At 43.2% G+C, this 21,972-nt stretch overlaps 2 protein-coding genes across 8 annotated transcripts in view; one reads left to right on the top strand and one right to left on the bottom strand.

Moving 5' to 3' along the window:
• Positions 1-5,155, top strand: part of Mtus1 (microtubule associated scaffold protein 1) — a 147,560-nt gene extending 142,405 nt beyond the window's left edge. For 6 of the 7 annotated variants that reach the window (XM_077792687.1, XM_077792690.1, XM_077792689.1 and 3 more), the window contains 3 exons: positions 34-150; positions 2,953-3,050; positions 3,578-5,155. In XM_077792687.1, the coding sequence (XP_077648813.1) occupies positions 34-150; positions 2,953-3,050; positions 3,578-3,791 (429 nt within the window). In that variant the 3' untranslated portion in view covers positions 3,792-5,155. The remainder of the gene's footprint in view (positions 1-33; positions 151-2,952; positions 3,051-3,577) is intronic. The other variant, XM_077792688.1, reaches the window with a different exon arrangement.
• Positions 5,156-6,596: 1,441 nt separating this feature from the next.
• Positions 6,597-21,972, bottom strand: part of Pdgfrl (platelet derived growth factor receptor like) — a 46,478-nt gene continuing 31,102 nt past the window's right edge. The window contains exons 3-6 of the mRNA XM_026389485.2: positions 17,810-17,961; positions 12,475-12,768; positions 8,451-8,590; positions 6,597-7,049 (exon numbers count right to left, since the gene is read on the bottom strand). Of these exons, the coding sequence (XP_026245270.1) occupies positions 6,861-7,049; positions 8,451-8,590; positions 12,475-12,768; positions 17,810-17,961 (775 nt within the window). The 3' untranslated portion in view covers positions 6,597-6,860. The remainder of the gene's footprint in view (positions 7,050-8,450; positions 8,591-12,474; positions 12,769-17,809; positions 17,962-21,972) is intronic.

Genomic DNA, 21,972 nt, shown 5'->3' with positions numbered 1-21,972 from the left:
AGTCAGAGCAATGTTGAACTGTGTCTTTTCCAGAAGAACCCTCAGATCATGTATCTGGAGCAAGAACTAGAAAGCCTGAAAGCTGTGTTGGAGATCAAGAACGAGAAACTGCATCAACAGGACATCAAGTTAATGAAAATGGAGAAACTGGTAGGTCTTCTTTCAGGAGATTAGATTGAGGATCTTACCAAATGTATTAATACCTGCGAAATAGGAATCAAACTCTGAGTCTTAGAACTATGGAGTTTGGTTCACCAATACTTAGATGTATTTGGACCTTATACAAAAGGTAATTTCATTTTCTTTTCCAAGTTTGATCAAGGCTGATTCATTGTTGCCTTCTAGAATGTTTGTTTTTCAAGAAATATGTAAAGGAGCATTCAGTTCTTGGAAAAACTATAACCAAATGAATCAGACTCACGTTTCAGTGGTCTGTGAATCTTCACCTGTATAATAAAAGTTTTTGGATAACATAAAATGAATAACCACCAACTCTGGGTAGGTTTCTCAGGTCCAGAACAGTTGGGTATGTAAATTAATTCCATTGGAATAACATAATATATCTAAATTCTTCATCTTTCTTCATGTAAATTAGAGTATGATAAAAGAATTATGCTTTATAAGATCAATCCACTGGGACAAATAGAAAGCATTGTGAGAAATATGGATAGAATTTAGTTTGCAGCCTCTAGGACAAAGCCCAGCTGCCCCGTGCTCTGTGTTTGAGTGGCAGGCCAGTGTTCTCTTGACCTAGCCCTGAAACCCAGCTGCCACTATCCAGGACTCTAACCAAGTTGGCAGGTTTGGCCAGGCAGCTTCAGTGATCCCGGTTGTTGTTGTACTGTGCTCTGGAAGGAGCCAGCCTCCAAGCACTGCTTACCACCCCCACCCCCACCCCCACCCCTGTTGTGGGTGACTCATTGTCAAATAAGTTCCTCATTCAAACCCAGACTAGCCCTGGACAGTAGGAGCATGGAGGTCGCTCTTGGTCTGTTTGGCATTTGTTTGTTGGGAGTTTGGGGATTTGGCCAAGTTTGGTTTCATTTGGTTTTCTTTAGAGACTATTATTTGTCTTTTGAGGAAGGTAATGGCTAAGGCCCCCACTTGGATATATGGACACTTGATATCATCAGGAAATCTTGGTCTTATTAAAGAAATGAAAGGAACTCATGATTGTTAATGGCCCAACCTAGTAGCTATACCAGTTCCTGCCAACAATCATCCTGTTAAACCAGATTGGACAGCAGGTAGTGACGAGAGAGATAATCCTGTTAATAATTTGTTGCCTCATATGCCGTTCATAGAACAGAACTTTTCAGAAATGATATGTAATGAAATCGACGCTGTTGTGAAAGCACCAGCACATTTCAGTTTTTGTTGACCCGTGGTGTTTCTGTCTCTCGCCACACCCAAGGGGCATCACAGTAGATGGGTTGCTGCTGTGATGGGCACAGCCACCATCAACTTACTTATAGCAAGTTCCAGGTCTTCGAAGAGGTTGTCTAAGGAAAAAAGCAGTGGTGTGTGTGAAAACCAGCTCTGTCTGTAGTTAGATCTGTTGGCCAGGCATGGTGGCACAAGCCTATAGTCCCAGCAACTTGGGAACTGAATCAGGAGGATCACAAGACTGGGGACAACTTAGTGAGACTCAGCGACTTAGACAAAATATAAAAAGAACTAGGGATGTAACCCAATGGTAAAGCACCCCTGGGTTCAATCCCTAATACCCAAAATAGATAAATACTTAGTTCTGTATCATTATCAGGACCAATTTCCTCTTCTAAACAAATGGAGGCTTAGATGAGAATATTTTAACGCCAGTCCCCACTTCGTCTCTTAAACCCAGGTTTTCCCACCTCTAATTTTCATCTTGAATTCCTTCATAATTACTATGTATCTTGAGGTCTCCTTTTTCTTTTATTCTGTAGTCACTTTCTGGAAAGTTATTTCACCTGAATGGATTGTGCTGAGCATTTCCTGGATATGAGGATGTTTTAGGAGCAACTGGGCACTGAGGATATAGCTCAGTGGTAGAGGGCTTGCTGGCATGCCCGTGGCCCTGGGTTCTGCAAAACTAACAAAAAATGACAACAAAGCTCCAAACTAGGCACTTGGATCAAAGTGGATTAGTCATTAATACTGCAATGACAGAGGTTTGGATTAATTCTGACCAAACTGTGATGTTGCCTCTTAAGCAAGTAATGAAATCGTACCTTTGAAAAGTGAACTGGATGGAATCGGCTCTCCATCGTGTTAAGTGATTAAATGTCTTCAGGGATCTTATCTTTTAATCTCTCAGCTGATCAGTTGGTTCTTGATGGTTTAGCCTTGGCAGTCCAGCAAAACAAATGTGTCTTGAACCAAGACGGAGTGTTACCCCTTGGTTCTGCAGTGTTACCCCTTCTGTTTGGTGCTGTGCTCCACTGCACTGTACCTTTGGCCATGCAGAGGCAACTGCCATGAGATGCATTTAAGGCCTTCTTAATGTCCTAGAACATGAAGTTCTTTGACCAAGAACTATGAAATGTTGACCTAGGAGTTTTCATCAGATGTGAGAAATTTTTTATTTTTTTTATTTTTGCAAAAATCGCCATAAGATGTAATAACTTTGACAAACATTGGCCATTCAGCTGCAGTATTTATTTTACCACTTTGAAAGGGAAAGACCCAGCAGGGAACAAGCTCTCAGGAGGAATTTGAAACAAAGTTTCAACTTGGATATGTCGGTAGTGAAACATACCATTTTCAAAAATACATAATCTAGATGCTCTGTTTTGCTGTTGTAGATTGATTCTTTCTGCAGTGTCCCAGTGTCTAAATATTCCAATATGCTATTAAATTTCCCTTAGTCTCCCCAAAGTGTGCTTGCATCAGGAATGTGCCTGAAAAAAATGAGGGGATTCTGTTTGTTTTTTATTACCTATAAATGTTGGAATTCTCGTTTTCACCAAGGTGGACAACAACACAGCCTTGGTTGACAAATTGAAGCGATTCCAGCAGGAGAATGAGGAATTAAAAGCTCGGATGGACAAGCACATGGCAATTTCAAGGTAAAAATGGAACGGCCCATTCTTTCCTAGCCCCTCCCATCCTTGATTGTAGCCTTACTGTCTTGGCTCATTCCCCCATGGACCTCCTGGTCACGTGACTGAAGCTGGGGGTTATGGAGGCACTGATCATCTGGGAAGTGGGATCGGAGGTGTCCATGCTGTTACCAAAGTGGTCTGGACTGAACACAGACCTGGGTGAACAGCCTTCTCCCAGAGCCCCCGCCTAAGCACTCTGAATGCTTTTAGACAAAAAGAAAATAACCCTGAACCTCAGACAGTCAGAAAACATGGAAAATTCTCACAGAAGTGTCATAGCCTACTATGAAGTTGCCCCCAAAATATAATTTTTTTTGGCTTCAGCTTATGCTTTCAATATGTGGATTTCTAAGCCAGCGTAATAACCTGTAGCCATGTGTAGAGTTCTGTTTTATTGGTGTAGCTTTCAGATTGTAAGTGGTAAGAAATTTTTTCAAGCTGCTGCTGTTAACTTAGACCCACACGGCTTCTGGCCCTTTTTTGTCTTTAAGGCAACTCTCCACTGAGCAAGCAGTGCTGCAGGAGTCGCTGGAGAAGGAGTCGAAAGTCAACAAGCGCCTCTCCATGGAGAATGAGGAGCTGCTGTGGAAGCTGCACAACGGGGACTTGTGTAGCCCCAAGAGATCCCCCACGTCTTCAGCCATCCCTTTTCAGTCACCAAGGAATTCTGGCTCCTTCCCCAGCCCCAGCGTTTCACCCAGATGACGCTTTCTGAAAGCCAACAGACTCTCTGAAGGCACCTGGGCGCAGGTTTGCAGGACCGACCCCAATAGTGATTGTGGGAGCAAAAGCTACATTAGCTTATGTGGAATTACTGCAGAATAACTGGAAAGCACCTGCCACCAGAGTTGGCTAGTTACGAGACGGGGACTCTGGAGGAACACTTTGGACTGGTTGCAGAAGACTCCTCCAAAAAAGGATTTCGGGATCGACGTGGACATTGTTGCACAGCGCACTTAAGGAACGAGAGAATCTTGTTCATTGCCTTTTTCACTTAAGCATAAGGGGAAAAACTCTCAGGGGCCTATTAAGATAAAGATTTATAACCTTTATAATGTTCTTCACCACAGACACCTTCTTGTGATTTTTTTTTATTTCGGTCGGACTGTGGGTAGGGGGTGTGAATGAAATGGATGTAACAGTGTCCTGTGTCTGGGGCAGCCTTCTTTGCTGCACATTAAAAGTCAAAAGCTTAATATAACTGGGTATGGACTAAGAAAATCATAGTGCACCTGTTTCAACAAAAGCCATAAAAGAAAAAGCAATAGTTGCTTGAATTTTAATGATCTACCACCGTCTCTGCTCAGCCCTGTAACGAGGTGGGGAGAGGGTGCGACAGGAAAAGCTTTGACTTGTCGAAGTCTGTATATTCTCCCTATCATTTTTTGGAGTAACACGTTGGCAGTTTTTCAATGTTCAGCCCTGTCAGTTGAAACTTAGCTTGATTTACCTGTAGATTTTTTACAGCCTCACACTATGCTATGATCCATTTTCTCAGGCTATGAGCAAATGTAGAACCCTAATTTTTCTTAAAAAAAAAAAATCTGTATAAAGAAAAAAGGGCAGTAGCAATGGATTGTTCTGCCTTATTTTTACCTTGATCTAAGTTCTCCTTACAGATTTAAGCTGTTGTCTGTCTTCTCTCCTATTATCCTCATCTCTCCCTTTGTCCTTTCTCCACCATCCAGAGTCACAAAAGCAAACCTTCTACCTCCTACCTGCTTTTCTCTGGGACAAGGATAGAGGAATATGCTTTTCCAGAGCCAGCTCTTCAAGGTGCTGAACCTATTTTCCAAATAAACCAAGGCCTGGATCTGAATTGACACATTTTGGGAAACCTTTGAGAAAACAGAATGTCATTGGCTAGAACCAAGATAGTGTTGAGCAGTCTGTGAACATGGCACCTTGACTAAGCCAGTGATGCAGTGTTTGCTAGAACCAAACTGTCTGGGAATAATGCTCTCTTGGGGATACCCTTTAAGGACTCCTGCTGTCTTTGGGAAGGTAGCAGAATGGCCAGCCGATGAGTGGAAAAATGTGGCTTTTACAACTCTCCAAGTTGTGTTCGAGTTTCTCTTCAAAAATTCACTTGTTACTTTCCCTACTTCTAGGACTTTGGGGAAGGTGGAAGGACAACTGTGGCTTTTTCCCTTCTCTCTGCATGTGTCAACATTGTGATGTCAGTATTTACTAATCTGCATTTGATGACTATGCAAATATAACCCCTGTAGACTCAGGATACTAGAGGTGGATATTTGAGTCATCACCTTACCTGTACACTACGTAGCAAATTGATATTCATGATGCATGTTATTTTCATTAGTGATTGTGTTGGAAGTTTTTAACCTGCAATAGTTTGTTATGTATGTAATCATCCATGTTTGCTTCAGATGAACGGGAACGCAGGTTCACTGCCACCTCCTGGAATCTCTGCTCATGCTTCCAAGTTGTTCTCAATGACATTAGCCAAAATTGGGTTTGCCATTCACCCCTTATGCATGATTAATCTTGTGCTATTTTCTGCTGTCCTCCATACCATTTAGGTGTCTGGGAAATAAATCATAGCAATTAGTTTAACGTGTCTTCAGAGGATGGGAGACAACAGGAGAGAAGATAGGAAAAAAGAAATAGAGAACTTTTAAGATTTTTTTTTCCAAACCAAATGTTTCATGTAGGATGCAAAATGTTGGCACATCTTAAAAATATGGATGTGTAAACAACTGTGGTTGTGCTGTTTGTAGTGTTGGAAAGTGTATTTTACTTTGATCAAATAAATAATGCTGGAATATTCACTGTAAGAATTGCAGCCTCTGCCCTACTTTGCTCTTCAAAGCATTACCCATGCGTAGCCCCTCTCAGCTCAGTAGTTCAGGTCATATCTCCTATTCCAACAAGAATTTCCAAGGCAACCACAGAATTCGTTGTGGGCTGAAATTTGGCTCACAGAGCTAGAGTTAGGGCTAAGCTTTTCTAAATTCAAAGATGTGTGTTGAGAAATATTTTGGCTTGTTTTAAGAATTTCTGCTGTGTAACATAAAATTGGAACAGCTATGGTCTAAATATTTTCAGAGATGGGTCTAGACAATCATATCTTCCTTAATCATGGTGTCTACATTAGGTTAAAAGTTAAACTTTTAAAAATGCCTGCTCTGGTTCTTATCAAATAGACTAGAATTAGTGCTTTTGAGCACAGCAGTTTTTTTTTTTTTTAAAATAGGCTTTTTTTTTAATGCCTTCATCAATAAGTCGCATTAGCTTTAAAGTTACTGAGAAAAAGTGCCATGTCTGAATATTTCAATCTTTACTTACCCACAAGTGGCCACTCGTCAAACTATAAGCACATTTTGAAATGGTAGTGTGGCTGTTATATCAAAGAATACTGGGTATTGACCTGAATATTGCTGCCAAAGTAATTCTGGATGTACTTCAAGCCCACTTAGAAAAATGGGCTAAATGCTTGTTTTTTAAAAACTTGCTCATTTAATAGAAATGATTATATAAACTCATTGACATATGCTTGTTTAGTATAAAAACTAGAAACACATGGATGTAGGTAAGCAATCAAAATACATGCTTTCTGTTAGAGAAGTTAACACTTCTATTAATAGATGGATGACTTCCTTGTAGTTTGGATGTCTGAGTCTGACTCACAGGCAGGGGTTGGGGCTTGGCACTTGATGTCAGCCTCTGGCAAAGCACTAATAAAAAGAACCCCAAAGCCAACTGTGTAGACAAATGGGCTTTCCATCAGTCCATTAGACTTCACTTTCCAAGTCAGGAAAACTCAACAGTGGTAGCTACTGTAGTCTGTCCTCGGAGATTCTGAGCAGTGCAAATATAATATCCTGCGTCAATGGTCTCAAAGTCTTCAACTGTGATGATGCTCTGGGAGATTCTTGTGGTGTGTCCACGTCCCCTGTGGATCAGCCTCCAAGTGTCTTGGATCGCCACGGGCCTTTCATCCTGTTTAAAGACATCCACACAGATTGAAGCAGGGCAGCAGGCTGCTCTAAAACAGCTCCTGTGCATCCAACATCACTGAGTTTCCTTTCAAAGTGCAAAGCACATGCTTAGAAAAGACTATTTGGTATGCAGAGCTCGGAGACTCTGAGAGCTTTTACACTGTATAATCATTTAAGGCTGCATTTTTTTTTCCCCCAGCAGAACTGAATTTCAGGATACTGTTTGATGATTTCTTTCTGCCCTTGAGTAAGTTTCTACTTAGTATAAAAATGTCTTTTTTTGGAACTCCAAGTGGAACTAGTATTAAGCATAAAAACGTGAACAGAATTTCCTACTGATCCTGTCTTCACATTCCCCACCTTCAGCCCCTCAGGTGGTTCTTATTTATAAACTTAAAAGTCGGACACCCAGGCACTCTTCAGCAAATGAAGAACTCCCAAGCACTGACACACAGGAGAGGGAGAAGCACAGCCAGGCAAAGGTGACTTCAAACCCCAGGGAGAAAAGGTTTGTTGGTACTGAGGATGGATAAAGTGATGCTGTGGATAATGTGGCCCCTCTTTCTAGAAGGAGATGGTCACTTTTGAAATATTTTGGCCCACTTTGGTGGTAAGAACATAGTGTTTCTGAATTCATTTGATAAAGGTAATATATTACTAAGTTAAGAGTTTTTCTGCTCACAAAATATCACTTAGCAATGAAGAAAAAAAGCCCTCTATTAAAAATCATTAATGCCTTCCAAGTGTGGCAACACTTGCTTAAAAACAAGCATCAAGTACCAGGATGCTAGAAAATACTATTCTCCGGAGGTATTTATTTTCCACCCATCACAGCCTTAGTCCAGAAGTATACTGGCTACTGAGTATGACTTAAGGGGCCAAATTTCCTCTGGCAACAAAGGGATTATTCCATGTTGGTAGTGGAGCTATTTATTTTTGCAAGCAGAGCATGCACAAAGCCTAAATATGCCTATAATTGCTTTTATGGAAAGTCTATTTTTAAATGGTATCTGGCCTCACAGCACCTTTTGGACAGGGCCATGTTTATATGCCCAGTTGGTGGATATCTGCTCAGAGCTCCTCGTCCCAGAGCACAGAGTGTAAGTGAACCTTGTGAAGAGCCTCTGGCATACCTACAAGAGGAGACTGAAGATAGAGGGAGTTTCCTCCTTTCCCTTTTGTCTCAATTAAGGTAATGAAGAAAAACTGCATACAAAGAGGGCACATTGAGTGACTTACCTAATGGAACCAATCCCTTTTATTGTCCTTAAAAAATTCATTTTGGAAATATGCTGAAGTTAATTTAGAGAAAAACAGGCTTTGGTCCCTACCATTGTCCCATAGGTTTCTTGCAGTTCTTAAAACCATGAGTTAAAAGGGCTGGCTGAGATGTGGCGCTTACCTTCTGCCCTGGGAAGATCCACCTGAACTCCACCTCGACATCAGGCTCCCCTAGGACAGTGCAGAGCACACTGATATCATCCCCGCCTTTCACTTTGTTTGAGGAGGCCAGGATGGTTGTGGATGGAGGGCCGCTGGGAACTGGAAGTAAGCAGGTGACAGTGTGAGGGGAGATCCATGATCCTTTGGAGAGAGTATGATATTTCTGTCTTCCTCATGGCTTCCCAACCAGCACCGAGGCTAGCCCTCCACTTTGGGTCTCCTCTGGCACTGCCTGTGCCTTTCTACCTTGGTGGCCCAGAATAGGGTAGTCATCTGGAACTCTAGGGTCACATGAAGGGAATAAAAGATGAATAGGAGGAAGGTACTGGTGGAAAAAGCAAGTAGAACAGGATGAAGGTAGTCTGGACAGCAGCACCGAAAGGAATGGAGGTGAACAGACAGGTGAGTGGCTGTCAATTCTCAGGAAAAAAAAAAAAAATGGAGAAAATCTGAATATCTGGTTGAGAATGGTATTTCCAGGAAAGTCACAAGAGCTATCTGTTTGCAGTGCCTTTACTTCATACCATTTTGAAAATACACATCTTTATTATGGTCACTTCTTAACTAGTAATTTTGATGGCAGCCTTAGGTATGTGCTAGGAGCTGGGACCACAGGGACAAATGAGAAAGTATGGACTCGGGGCCTGCGTGGCAGCGGAGGGGCAGCCACTAAGCAAGTCATTGTATGGTTCGTTCAAAATTTCAACTGTATTGAGAGCTGCAGAAGAGAAGCCCAACGTTCTCTGCAAGTTCAGAATTGTCTGAGAGCCAGGAAAAGCTTCCATGAGGAAGCAATGTCTGAACTAAAAAAAAAATCTCAGGGTGAGCTTGAAAGACAAGGATGGGAGAGGGGGAGGCATCCACAGGCCAGGAATGCCCAGGTGCAAAGCCCATGAGGCGAGATGAAGGCCCCCCCCAGCAGAGGAAGGCAAGGGCATGCTGCAGAGAGGGAGGAGAGAAGCCAGACCAGGCTGATGAGGAGGGCAGAGGCAGAGGTGGGTCATGAGGAAGATATCAACTGTGGTTCTAAGAGATGTGGTTTTCTTGGAATTATAATCAACATCTGTGTGGGAAAGGCACTGGAGAAAGAAAGGGCAGACATAGAGCTCAATTAGATACCTTAGTTCTTGGAAGAGGTAATGATAGTGCAGGTCTTTTTTTGCAGTGAGGGTGGATAGAAACAGTACCTTTTAAAAGTCAATCTAAAGGACTAGGAGGAGAAAGAGATTGGGTTTGGCTCCCAGCTGTGGTCCTGCATTGGATGAATGCGGTGCCATCACTGAGGCAGAGAACACGGGAGAACTGGGTCCAGGGAGGATGATGCTGAGTTCAGAAAGGAGGACAGAGGGGGCCATGGGGCATCTAATTGCAGATGAGTGCAGACCCTAGTTGGACACATGAGCTTGCTGCTCACAGCTTTGGGCCACACATAATCATTTAGGTGCTTTAGTGAATAGATATGAAGGGGAGCCTTGGACATAGACAGGTTTGCCCAGGAAGAGTTCTAGGGGAGAGAAGGAAGGATGCCTGGGGGAACTGCAACACTTAAGAGCTGACAGAAAGCAAAGCACTAACAAAGCAGAGTGAAGAAGTGGAGCCAAAGAAGGGGGGGGGTATGTAGGAGAGGTGGAATCTGGTAGGATAAGGACAGACACTGTCTTCTGAGCTTAATGGCATGGGAGTCCCTGAGGACTTTGGCCAGGGCTGTTCTGGTTGAGTGCAGGGGAAAGAGCCAATAGAGTGGATCAAAGAGTGTGTGAAGAAGGAAAGGAAACAGAAGGGGAATAGAGAGCTCTCTCTCAGGGAGCCTGGCTCTGATGGAGAAAGAGTCTTAGCAATGGGCTGCGGGTGGTCAAAGAGAGTTGTGAGAGTTATTTTGTGACATTATTAGAAGCCTGCTGAATAAGTCCCGTGGCTGAGCACAGGAGGCCTCAAGGAACCCAAATTCGAATTTCAGAAAGCAGCTAGCTCGGGGCCATTCATCTCTTCAGAGAATGGAGAAGCTCCATGCAGTGAAAGGAACCCTGCGCCTCACACAGACCACTCGCTCCATCAGCACAAGAGTTCTCAGAGAGAGAAAAGTCATCTTGAAGGGACTATAATGCATGGAAAACCATCGGCTTGCCCCAGTTGCAAGGGGCTGGGAGGGCGTGTTCTCTCCAGGAAGTCATTGGAGGGTACGAGACTCCAAAGAAACACTTGTCAGGGAAAGGAAGCAGTATGTCCTTCTGCAATAGATCTACTCACTGGCCTGCCTTGTTCCATCCGCCCAGGGCAGAGGGGCCCTGGAAGAGGCAAGAGGGTGAGGGCTGCCAGGAGAAGAAAGGGACTGGATGCAAGTTTCTGGCTGCCACATGCTCCATGGTCCAGGGATCAGAGGAACAGAGATTCCAAGGCTATTGTTTTTCTGGGAACACACTGCAGCTGAATGCAAAGAAATGCACGCTAACAGAGGGGGCCTGCAGCCAAGGGATCAGCAGGAGAATGAGACCACATCTGAAATGGGACTTTTGGCACCCAGGGACATGCTTGGGATGAGTCCCTTGTCATACGTAAGTGTTGAAGCCACAGCCTTGTCCCCATTGGGTTCATAAATGAGAAGCCAGGTCAACATTTACTACCACTACCTCTGGGCTCCAGTCTCTCTCCTTCCCCCAGGCTAGCACCAAAGTGGGAAGGGGACCAAGCGAAGACCAACTACTCCCTCTCCAAGCAGCTAGGCTTGCTAAAGGGGAGAACAGGAGCTGGTTTTGGAGTAAATATGGAGTTAAAATATTAAATGAACAGTCTTAAAAACTAGACTAAGGCTGACTTACTAACCCAAAGTGTCTGTTGGATGAGAAATTTGACTTAGCTAACACCAACGGATCTCACTACACTTAGAAAACACAGCAGAATTGATGGAAGTTACTATGGAAAAAGGCATTTCATGTATGATGCTCGGAGTCGAAACTCCCCCCTCAAAATGTCACATTTCCAAAAAAAAAAAAATCCATTTTTAATGGAGAGATTTGATCTTGGTTCAATTCTGTCAGGATGAAGGACTGAGGCCAACTGGAAGCAAATGAAGTGGGCAGAATTGTGAGGACTTCAGGTTTGCAGTACCCATTTGAAGAGACTGGAGAAATGCAGAGACTGCCAGGCAGCAAAGACTGGAGACCCAGAGTTCATAGCAACACCTGCTGTCCACCTGTGGGATTTTCCCATCAGCCTTCAGCTCTCTGGGTCTGGGCAGGTAGAAAAGGCACACTTTTCCACCCTCAGCTAGAAGATGTGTTTCCTGGACCCGTGAGAGGAGAGTACACAGTGTAAGGAGTTCAAGGTGGCAGCAGAGTATTGCAAGAAAGCCCTGGAACCCAAGCCAGCTGGGGTGGGGAGGATGGGATGATTCTGGGGGTAGTAGAGAGGGGAGGGTCCCTGCAGAAGGAGTGGCTGGGTCAACCTGGGAAGGTATGAGCCTATGGTTGGAGTTTAGGTTTGGACTCTGATATGGAGACCAGTTGTGCCTGTTGACATAATAATGAACAGGCCAGTGGGTTCCAAGTGGACATTGACGTAATCTTTAAAATTCAGTGGCAAACAGCGACAGGAAGAGATGAGAAAGATGGTGGAACCTCGTGGAGGTTCCTAACAGGTTGAGAGAATGACGGTCAGGATGTGGGAATGGGCATCCTCGAGGTGGGGACTAGATGGTGCTCCTGGGAGACAGCAGATTTTAGTTAAAGAAGCCTAGAGGATGTTCTAAGGGGAGGCTGGAGATAGAGCAGACTTGCTGGTCAAATGCACAGGCAGTACCGGAGCCAAAGAATTTGGTTGGATCAGAGGGCAAGGATGTAGAACATTCCAGAAGTGGTGTTGTAATGAAGGCATCTAGGACAGCACTTTGTGCTTCCTTATTTCCACCCATAAGAGGGAACTGCAGTACCTATAGTGGGCCATCCAGAAATGACTAAAATCTAGGCCCTATGGAGGAGCAGACTTACCCTCTACGTAGAGCAGTTGGTACTTGATGGAGATCTGGGACTTGCCCCCGGCCTCCGCCTTGCAGTAGACCACCCCCTGGTGGTCAGAATGAGGTTGCAGGTACACAAAGCCTCTCTTCATGTCATAAAAGATGTCCGTTCCATTGGCTGGGATTTCCTTGGCGGGGAACTCCCTGTGGAGAGTGACTTTGGCTGACAGCACAGTCACTCGACAAGGAACCACAGCCTGTCTGTCTGGGTTCAGGTAGACGACATCAAAGTAACTGGGAGAAGGTACAAAGAGCTCTCCTTTCTCTGCGAAGGGGAATACACAGGCTCATTGACCAGGCGAAAGAGCACCTTAGGGATCCTCACACTCAGGCACAAAGACAGAGGGGGGTGATCACTCAGAACACTGGGTCCTTATGAGTAGAAACGGATGGATCCTCTGTGCTTTTCACTTTTTGAAGGAAAAGTACTTCCTACCATAGTTTAGATGGTGAATGTCCCCAAAGGCCCAGGTGTTAAAGGCTTGGTCCCCCGGGGGGCGCTATTGGAAAGTGGCCAAACACTTAGGAAGTAGGGCCTAGTGGGAGGTCTTTAGAGCCCTGGGAATTGTGGGAGCCCAGTCTCTTCCTGTCTTGCTTCCTGGCCATGAGCGGTTTTGCTCTCCAGTAGACTTTCTCTGGGACATCTGGCAACAGGCCCAAAGATTTGGGCCAATTTTTCATGGACTAGAACCTCCCAAAGTATGAACCAAAATAAACCTTTCCTCTCTATAAGTTAATTATCTCAGATGTTTTGTTCTAATGATGGAAAGCTGACTAAGATATCTCCTCAAAAGAAATGTTACAACCCTATGTGTCTGTAATCCCAGTGACTCAGGAGGCCGAGGCAGGAAGATTGCTAGTTCAAAGTGAGCCTCAGCAACCTAGCGAGGCCCTAGCAACTCAGTGAGATCCTATCTTTAAATTAAAAAAAAAAAGGCTAAGGATATGGCTCAGTGGTTGAGCACCCCCGAGTTCAATCCCCAGTACCAAAAAAAACAAACAAACAAACTTAGTTCAAGTCTCAATCAGATCCATGGATCACCACACTAAGAAAGCAGGGAAGAAGACGATTTTCCTTAAGAGAAGTTTTGTACTTTGGAACAATCTGCTGCTGCTTCTGTGTGGAGAAATTAGCCCCAGAGCCCACAGTCAGTAACTGTCCATCATCAGCATTTCTCAGCATATCAGAGTTCCTCTGGGAGGCCCAGCATAGTGACAGAACTGGTGTCCTGACCCTGTCTTCACTCTCAGCTCAGAGGACCTACTCCCTGCCAAGGTTAGTGCGTGGGAATGGGGTGGGGATGCAGGAGAAACCTAATCCCAGGTCTGGCCTCTGCTAGGCCTTCACTAGGCTGAGACCTTCAGCCAACCTCTTGGACTCCCCCTTTTCCTTCTGAAGTGAACTGCATTCTCCAGGCTCTTTAAGCCAAAGATGGTGGCATTTTTATATTATAGAAATGGGAGAAATGAGGACTGGCTTAGCCATACTGTCCCCAGGACAGCTCAGGGACTCTTGAGTTGGGCTTTCGTTTTGTTTTATTGAGGGTGTATATGTTGCTTGATTCATTTGGCACAACACATTAAATCCTTTGTTTTCTGGGTCATTCTGTGAAAGAATATTATAAGGATTTCTAAAAGAAATCTTCAGGCTCATCTCACCACAACACTTGCTGTATTGTTTCCTGGGTTCTTACAATGTTCCTGAAACAAGTACCCATTCTCGGTTTTCTCTTCTATGAGCTTCTGTGTCAACACTGTATAATGTTTTAAGTTGGGCCACAGGATTCCTGGAAGCAACATCAAGAGTCTTCAAGGGCCAAGCGTTCTGTGGTTTGGAGTACCAAGATACTAGCATGGAGGTCTTTCCTCCTATCTCTAAGGTTATAGCTTCAAGAGTCTCCACCGTTGCAAGGCTATATACCAACCAGACCAGGCAGTTTGTGCTATTTTATGATAAACCAGCTTTTCTTTCTTTTTTGGCCTTGGTTGTATCACTTAATCTATCTGTGCTTCAACAACCCTTTATAAAAAGAAGACCCTGGAGTCAATACTATTGAAGACATCCTAGCTGGGCATGGTGGCGCATGCCTGTAACCCCAGGGCCTCAGGCTGAGGCAGGATGATATCAAATTCAATTTAATGAGATCCAGTCTCAAAATAAAGTAAAAAAGGCTTGGGCGGTATAACTCAGTGGTGGAGGACTTCTGGGTTCAATCCCCAGTACCACGATTTCTTTTTTAATATTAAAGACATGTTGTTAGCAATAATACCAGGATTATATGATTGTAAGATTGTAGAGGCAACATTTTTTTTAAAAGGGTTTTTAGAGTATGAGCAAAGCCTATGGAATGAGGGAACAATCCAATTTTCAGAAAACAAAAACTGTCTTATTTCTCATACTATAATAGGTGCTTTGAAATAAGTGACCCTACCAGTTGTTTTAAAATATATTTGCAGGGCTCAGGATATATCTCAGAGGTAAGGAACTTGTCAGCATGCACAAGGCCTTGCATTTGATGAGCAGCACCACATACACACATAAACAAAAAACCAATTGTGTTGAAGTTCCTTTAAAAAATTACAGAATATATATATATATATATTATATATCCCATGCACATGTGTTTGCATCTGCTTGTATAACATTATTTTGGAAAACTAAACATGTGGGATTTTATATTTCTGAAAAATTAATAGTCTAGAAACTAAAATCCAAATTACAGCCAACTCAGTATTTAGTACAGTACTTATTAATGTGGTTTTTCCTACATATGAAAATTATTGCCCAAGTCTTTCACTGCAGGGAAGCCCTCCTGCTGGTAACGTTCTCCTCCTTGATCTGTCTGGGCGGTGGCTACGTCTGCCAGTTCCTTGGGGACAACTTATTGAGCTATATACTTAGGATTTGAATGTTTTTCTTTATGTATGTTATACTTCTATAAAAAGTGGAAGAGAGAAGAAAACCCTTTTGAGAGGCTCCTGGACAAAGACCAAAGAGGAAATATATGTGGCAGTTGCTTCATCAAACACTGCACAAATGAACAGTCAGCCCCCAGAAAGACGCTTCAAAATATTTTCAAACAAACTTTAGGAAACACAAACATAATGAACAGCAGACGTTTCTCTGCACGGGTAGCTGAGAAGCATATACTCTGACAGAGCCAGCGGCAGGAACCTCAGCTTCTGGAATGGCCCCCATTTTGGTTTTTTTCAAACACAGCCATGCTTGAAAAGACAAATTGCCAAACCCTATTCTGAAAATCCAACAGGACTCTTAGCTTAGTGTGAAGGAATTTAAAAATTATACAACACATTTGATAACATCCTGTTTTGACCCAGGTTTCTTGAAATCAATGGTTTTGTCCTCCTTTGATTCACAAAAAGACTTCAATGAAGATCTAAAAAATTCAAAGAGAGGGGCTGGGGCTATGGCTCAGTGGTAGAGCACTTGCCTAGCACATGTGAGGCACTGGGTTCAATCCTCAGCACCACATAAAAATAAATAAATAAATAAATAAATAAATAAAGGTACTGTGTCCATCTACTACTAAAACTATTTTTTTAAAAAAATTCAAAGAGAGCCCATAAACCTAGTAGGACATTCTATTCAAGTGAAACCTTCAGTTCAAAACCTGGAGCAATACTTTGGAAAATATGACAAGCAGAGCTAATCTCAACAAAGAGTCTTCGTTCTGCTGTTTGAAAGATGGTGCCCTCCTTGTCTGGAATAGGCTCTTACTTATCTTCATTGGTTGCCTTTTCCACTGTTGCTTTGTAGTGTGGCATAATACAAAGGACACATGGGCAATTTTATGTAGCAGACCAAAATGAAGACCCAAAGGTATTGCCTGTGTACAAATGTTAGCAATTCTCCTGGCAATGCAAGTTACGCTAGCTAGTGTCTGTCTATCAGTCTGTCTACCATCTTGCCCTTGTTCTTTAAAGAGTCCAAGCAGTAATCCCATGGGTCCTATGTCAGAAGAACAAGCTTTGACTCCTCACTCAGCCATTAAAAGTCACGAAACACTGGACAAGTCACTTGCCTTTTTGAATCTCAGCATTAGCATTATTTCTAAAACAATTAAAAATTAGATTTTATTCATTTCCTAGGGATGTCATGGAAATGAATGGTAATATACCCTCCTGCTAATGTGACTGCTTGTCAGAAAGGACAAGCTATTTGGGAAGAAAGGGGAAAACCCATGAAATGTTACTAAAGCATTAATTAAGGGCCAAGGCATAAGGTCATCTAGGTCCTAGGCATAAGTCACTCTAGGTCTGAAAGACAGATGAACTGAGTACGATGCAGACAAATCTCATGGAAAATCCCTTTTTGGACACCAATAAAAGATTCTGGCTTTATCTGAATTACCAGTACCAGGATGTGGAATGTGTAAGATTCTTGACCTCTGAACCTTGTTGGAGAATTTCATCCCCCGCCCCCACCAACTTCAGAGCTTAGAGAACTCTTAGGAGGAAGAGGGGACCACTGTGCAACACCCGTCTGTCAAAGTGCAAGCTTCAACTTGCACACCATATTTGGCACAGTATCTGCATGCTTTCAGTCACCCTGCTTAGGTTCAGGGACAGGGACTAGAGCCACAAGGGCCACACCCATTGAGAATCCTGCCCCTGAAACATTAGCTCATGTACTCATAAGAACAAATGTGAGGAGGTCTTTAGCAAAGCATCCTGTGACTATGGGGGTCGCAGAGGGGGTCCTCATAGGTTCTGAGGTTAGGGTGATAAAGTCAAAGCAGTGCCATCCAACAGAACTTTCTGTGGTGACAGAAATGTTCCCTATCTATGTTGCGTTCTTTCCAGTACCATAGCCACCAGCTACATGTCACAGATGAGCACTGGAATGTGACAAGTGTGACCGAGAAAATGAGTTTTAAATTTTACTGGGTTTTAATTAGTACTATCAATTACATTTAAGTGGACACATGTGCAGAGTGGGTACCATATTGGACACTGCAGGTAGAGACCCCTGGAATCAGACAGTTCTCTGTTCATATCCTGGTACCACCACTTCCTTGCTGTGTGATCTTGAGGATTTATTTAATCTCTCTAGACCTCCACTTTCCCACCTAAACATTTTAAAAATGGAAATGATATTTGTACTTTCCCTGAAGGGTTGTTGTCAGGACTTACTTGAAGTAATTGATATAAAGCCTTTAACCCAGAATCTAAACAGGGAGGGCTCTTACTGTCATTATTGGCTATTTAGCATGCAATGGAAACCCCTAGTTCTGGGCCAAAAACAGAAGTTTGAAGAGTTCCATTAAATGCACTAAACATGTTACCTGTAAAAAAGATGTAGGTGGAGCCTGTTTTGGTCTCATCCCTCCTGCAGATGTAGCCATCGCAGAGCTGCCCCCAGCAGCTGAATTCACCCGTGTCAGCCGCCGTGGAGTTGACCAGGGTCAGCTGGCCGTAGCGCTCATGCTGCTTCACACTATGAGTACAAGAGAGACAGGGACCCAGGCAGGTCAGAGCCAGGCCAGGGGCCTTCCAGATACCACTCTTCTGCTCTATTGCTCTCTGATTTAAACACCCAGTGACTTCAGGCACTCTCAGATGGCACCAAGCAATCAGAGCGTGTTTGGAGGGCAATGGGGCATGGGGGAAGCAGAGAGAAAAGCCTTTCCTAAAAGGAAATAATAAATGACAATTGTGTTTTCCAAGGAGAGGAAATTCTCTTTGGCCTCAGAACTGGGGTTTTCTTAAGCAAGCTGATGGGTCTGTTAGCAGCGTGACCTCAGAAGCTGAGCCAAAAAGCCTCAGGCTGGTGTTTTGCTTTTAGCCATGGTTTCTAATGAGTTCTTTTAAAAGCAAACAACATGAATGAAAGCACAAGAGCATTATCCCAAATACAAAATCCTCTTCATTAATAAGGATAAGTCTCTATAGTAGAATGAATCGGACATAATTTTCCGATGTTAGTATATGAACACACCACCAGTGAAACGCCACATCATGTACAACCACAAGAATGGGATCCTAATTAGAATAAGTTACACTCCTTGGATGTATAATAGGTCACAACACATTCAACTGTCAGGTATATCTAAAAAGAACAAATTAAAAAAAAAAGAGGATAAGTCTCTGACTATAAGCTTGGAATCTTAGAAATGCTACATCATCATATTAAGAAAAAAAAACAAACCTAAAACTACCACTACTACCAGCAGCAGCAAAACCCTTTTCTTTAGGGAAAAAAAAAAGAATTGGCTTCTAGCAAGCTGAGCCCCAGGTTGGCAGCCCAGCTCTGGTAAAATATTTAATGTCATTGGACCTTTGGGCTATTTCTCTAGTCTCACTCTATTATTTCTATTTTTATTTTCTCCCTTTCTCTTGTATTTTCACTTTATTGCCAGGCAAATATATGTTGCAACCCCCGCCCCTTCAATTCCTTTTTGAAACCAAGAGAGACATATTTGTTATTATCAAACACTAGTACCGACCAATTGTAATGGTAATCAATTCTATTATATTATGACAGGAATCCAGATGTATCTTCCTTGCAATGAATACTGTCTTCTCTTGAATGAGTCTCAGCACATGGGGATGCCAAAATAAATGGTTTAAATCTGAGGATTCTTCTCAAATATCCAAACGTTTCCACTCCTCTGAGAGCCACATACCTTTCTGGTAGAGTCGAGATTCTCGTTTTATCTTACAGCAATATGGTCAGTCATCACTTTAAATTTAGCACATGCAAGAGGCTAGTTGGGCCTAACCACAACCCTGTTCTAGTTCACTGCTGAATAGCTTGTTGTGCTCAACAGTCCTGCCAAGAGGCGTCTCTGTACTCCCACTTTATCAACTGCCTCCTTTAAAGGGAACGGAAATCTCTCCTCCCTCAGGAAGCTTCTAATTACAATAGACTCTCAGGAATCTCCCCACTTTCTCCTAATGAAGTCATTGGGTCCCTTGTTCTCCACCACTCAGATACCCGTGGCTTCCTGTTATTATCCAGATGGTAGTAAGGGAAGGGACTGAGCCATTTCTGTGCAGAGTAAAGTGACAAATCTGTGCAGAGTGTACAGTGAGGATTCCCTAAATACGAGTGAATTGTAATTAAACCACAGAGTTGGAAATGGAAAGAACTTGCAAAACAGTTCTCTATTTGCAAGTGCTATAGTTTGGATCTGTCCCTAAGGCCCATAAGTTAAAGGCTTGGTTGCCAGCCCAGGGAGGTGGTACAGCCTTTAAGAGGTAGGACCTAGTGGGACGTCTTCCAGTCACTATGGGCATGCCCTTGTAGGGAGAGTGGGACTCTAGCCCCTCCTCTTCCTCTTCTTTCACTTCCTGGCCATGAGGAGAGCAACTTAGCTCCACTCCACCATAATGTGACATCATAGGCCCAAAGCAGTAGGGCCAATAAATCATGGATTGGGTCCTTCAAAAACTGCAAGCCAAAATAAGCCTTTTCTCTTTTCAAGTGTTTTACAGTAATGGAAAGTTAACAACCGTGCACAAGAGGAAACTGTCAGAAATGATTTCCCCGAAATCCCATAGCTGGTGACCAACTGAGCAATTCTTCCTAAGTTACTGAATATGTACTCATTAGATAAGCAAATGCATATCAAGCACTTCATACAATGCCTGGGTAGGTGTATTATCCTAATTATTTGTAATTACACATAAAATTAAAGATTGAAAGTAGTTATTGTGAATACGACCATAGCAATGACAAACAGCACACACTCAACACTGGGGAGAATTAGCACAGCAAGTAAAAAAAAAAAAAAAAAAAATCAGTCAACCTTAAGGAAATTCCAATCTGGTTAGGGAGTTAAAACCAATCAATACGAAAAGATCCAAGAATAACTAAAGAGGTCCTCAGAACAAGAATGATAGAATTGGGGCTGGGGTTGTGGCTCAGTGGTAGAGCACTTGCCTGGCATGTGTGAAGCCCTGGGTTTGATCCTCAGCACTGCGTAAATAAATAAATAAATATCCATTGACAACTAAATATTTTTTTAAAAAGCAAAAAAGAATGACAGAATTTCTAAAGGGGCTGCTCACCGTGGGTTGAAGAGGTTGAAGGTAGCTTTGAGGAGGAGGTAAGACAAACTAGACTTTGAAAGGTAGGGGAAGGAGGGTGGACAGAAAGGGGACTGAGAGGCACACCAAGCACACTGCTCAGGAAACCTCAAGCCACATCAGGGTCTGCTGCATTTAGTGCAGAGGCCTTCGTGGGTGGTGGGTAGAAGAAACCCAATAATGACTTGGGGGTTTCATCCATTACAGAGCAAGACAGAGCAGTGGGTTGGGAGCCGTGGGCATATTGTTGAGAAGAGCAAGACAGTTGCAGAGTTCAACCACCAAGCAGCGGGGACCCCTCCCATCCAGTTTGGGAGGTAGGAAATGATGGGACCACAATAGCCAAGGTGGGGGCAGAGTGGGAGGGTAAGGAAGAACGGGGAGGGCCTTGGACACTGCTGCCATTGCTGCAAAGAGAAATACGAGGCACTGGGGCCTGGGCTGGAATGTAAGCAAATCCAGGGTGAGAGAGATTTACGACAGACAAGGTATAAGATGCACCAGGGATGGCCACTTGATTTGCATTTCTGTGTCAGAAAGAATAGAATGGAATAGAATGGAATGGAATAGAATAGTTGGGAGGTAAATGGAAATTTGGTAAAAATAATAGATTCCCCCATGGAAGATTTTGAATTTGAGATGAAATGTGGGTCATTTAAGTATGATTTGTATTTATGGGAGTCCCTTTACCCAAAGGTAAGAGCAGAAGCCAGAAGAATAAACACATTCAAGAAGAGAGGGGTAGAAGACATTCAGGACAAAACTAAGGGGTGTCTGGGTGCCGTGGCACATACTTGTAATCCCAGCAGCTCAGGAGGCTGAGGAAGGAGGATCACAAGTTCAAAGCCAGTCTTAGCAATTTAGTGAAACCCTAAGAAACTGAGAAAGATCCTGTTCCTAACTAAAATGTATTAAAAAAAAAAAAAAAAGGCTGGGGATATGGCCCAGTGGTTGAGCACCCCTGGGCTTAATCCCTGGTACCAAAACCAAAACAAAAAAACTATGGGGTCATTGGGAAAAGAATAGGTGGATAGAGGGGAGGACAAACTGAGGAAAGGGAATCATAAAGGAAATCACAGGAGAAAGACACAAGAAATGGATGCCTGACAGACTCAGTTGCCTAGATGAGATACACACACACACACACACACACACACACACACACATTTTATTTTGCAGAATGAATGACTCAGACAACTAGCAGAAGATCAATTTTGGCTTTAAGGATGGATCTTGATTTCATCGGATAAAAAATGACAAAGGGAAGAGAAAATGGAGGTAGAGGTCTCCCCATGTGGACCAGGATATCAGGTCATATCCCCACAGAACTCAGAACCAGGATACAACACCAACAGGTAATCAGTGAATTTGCTGAACACCTTCTCTGGGCCAAGCACTTGTTCCTGTTGTAGTGATA

Source organism: Urocitellus parryii, chromosome 14 (assembly GCF_045843805.1).
Source record: "Urocitellus parryii isolate mUroPar1 chromosome 14, mUroPar1.hap1, whole genome shotgun sequence".
In the NCBI taxonomy this organism is placed as follows: Eukaryota; Metazoa; Chordata; class Mammalia; order Rodentia; family Sciuridae; genus Urocitellus; species Urocitellus parryii.
The sequence above is the reverse complement of the archived record's forward strand: the minus strand, read 5'-3'. Positions and strand labels throughout refer to the sequence as shown.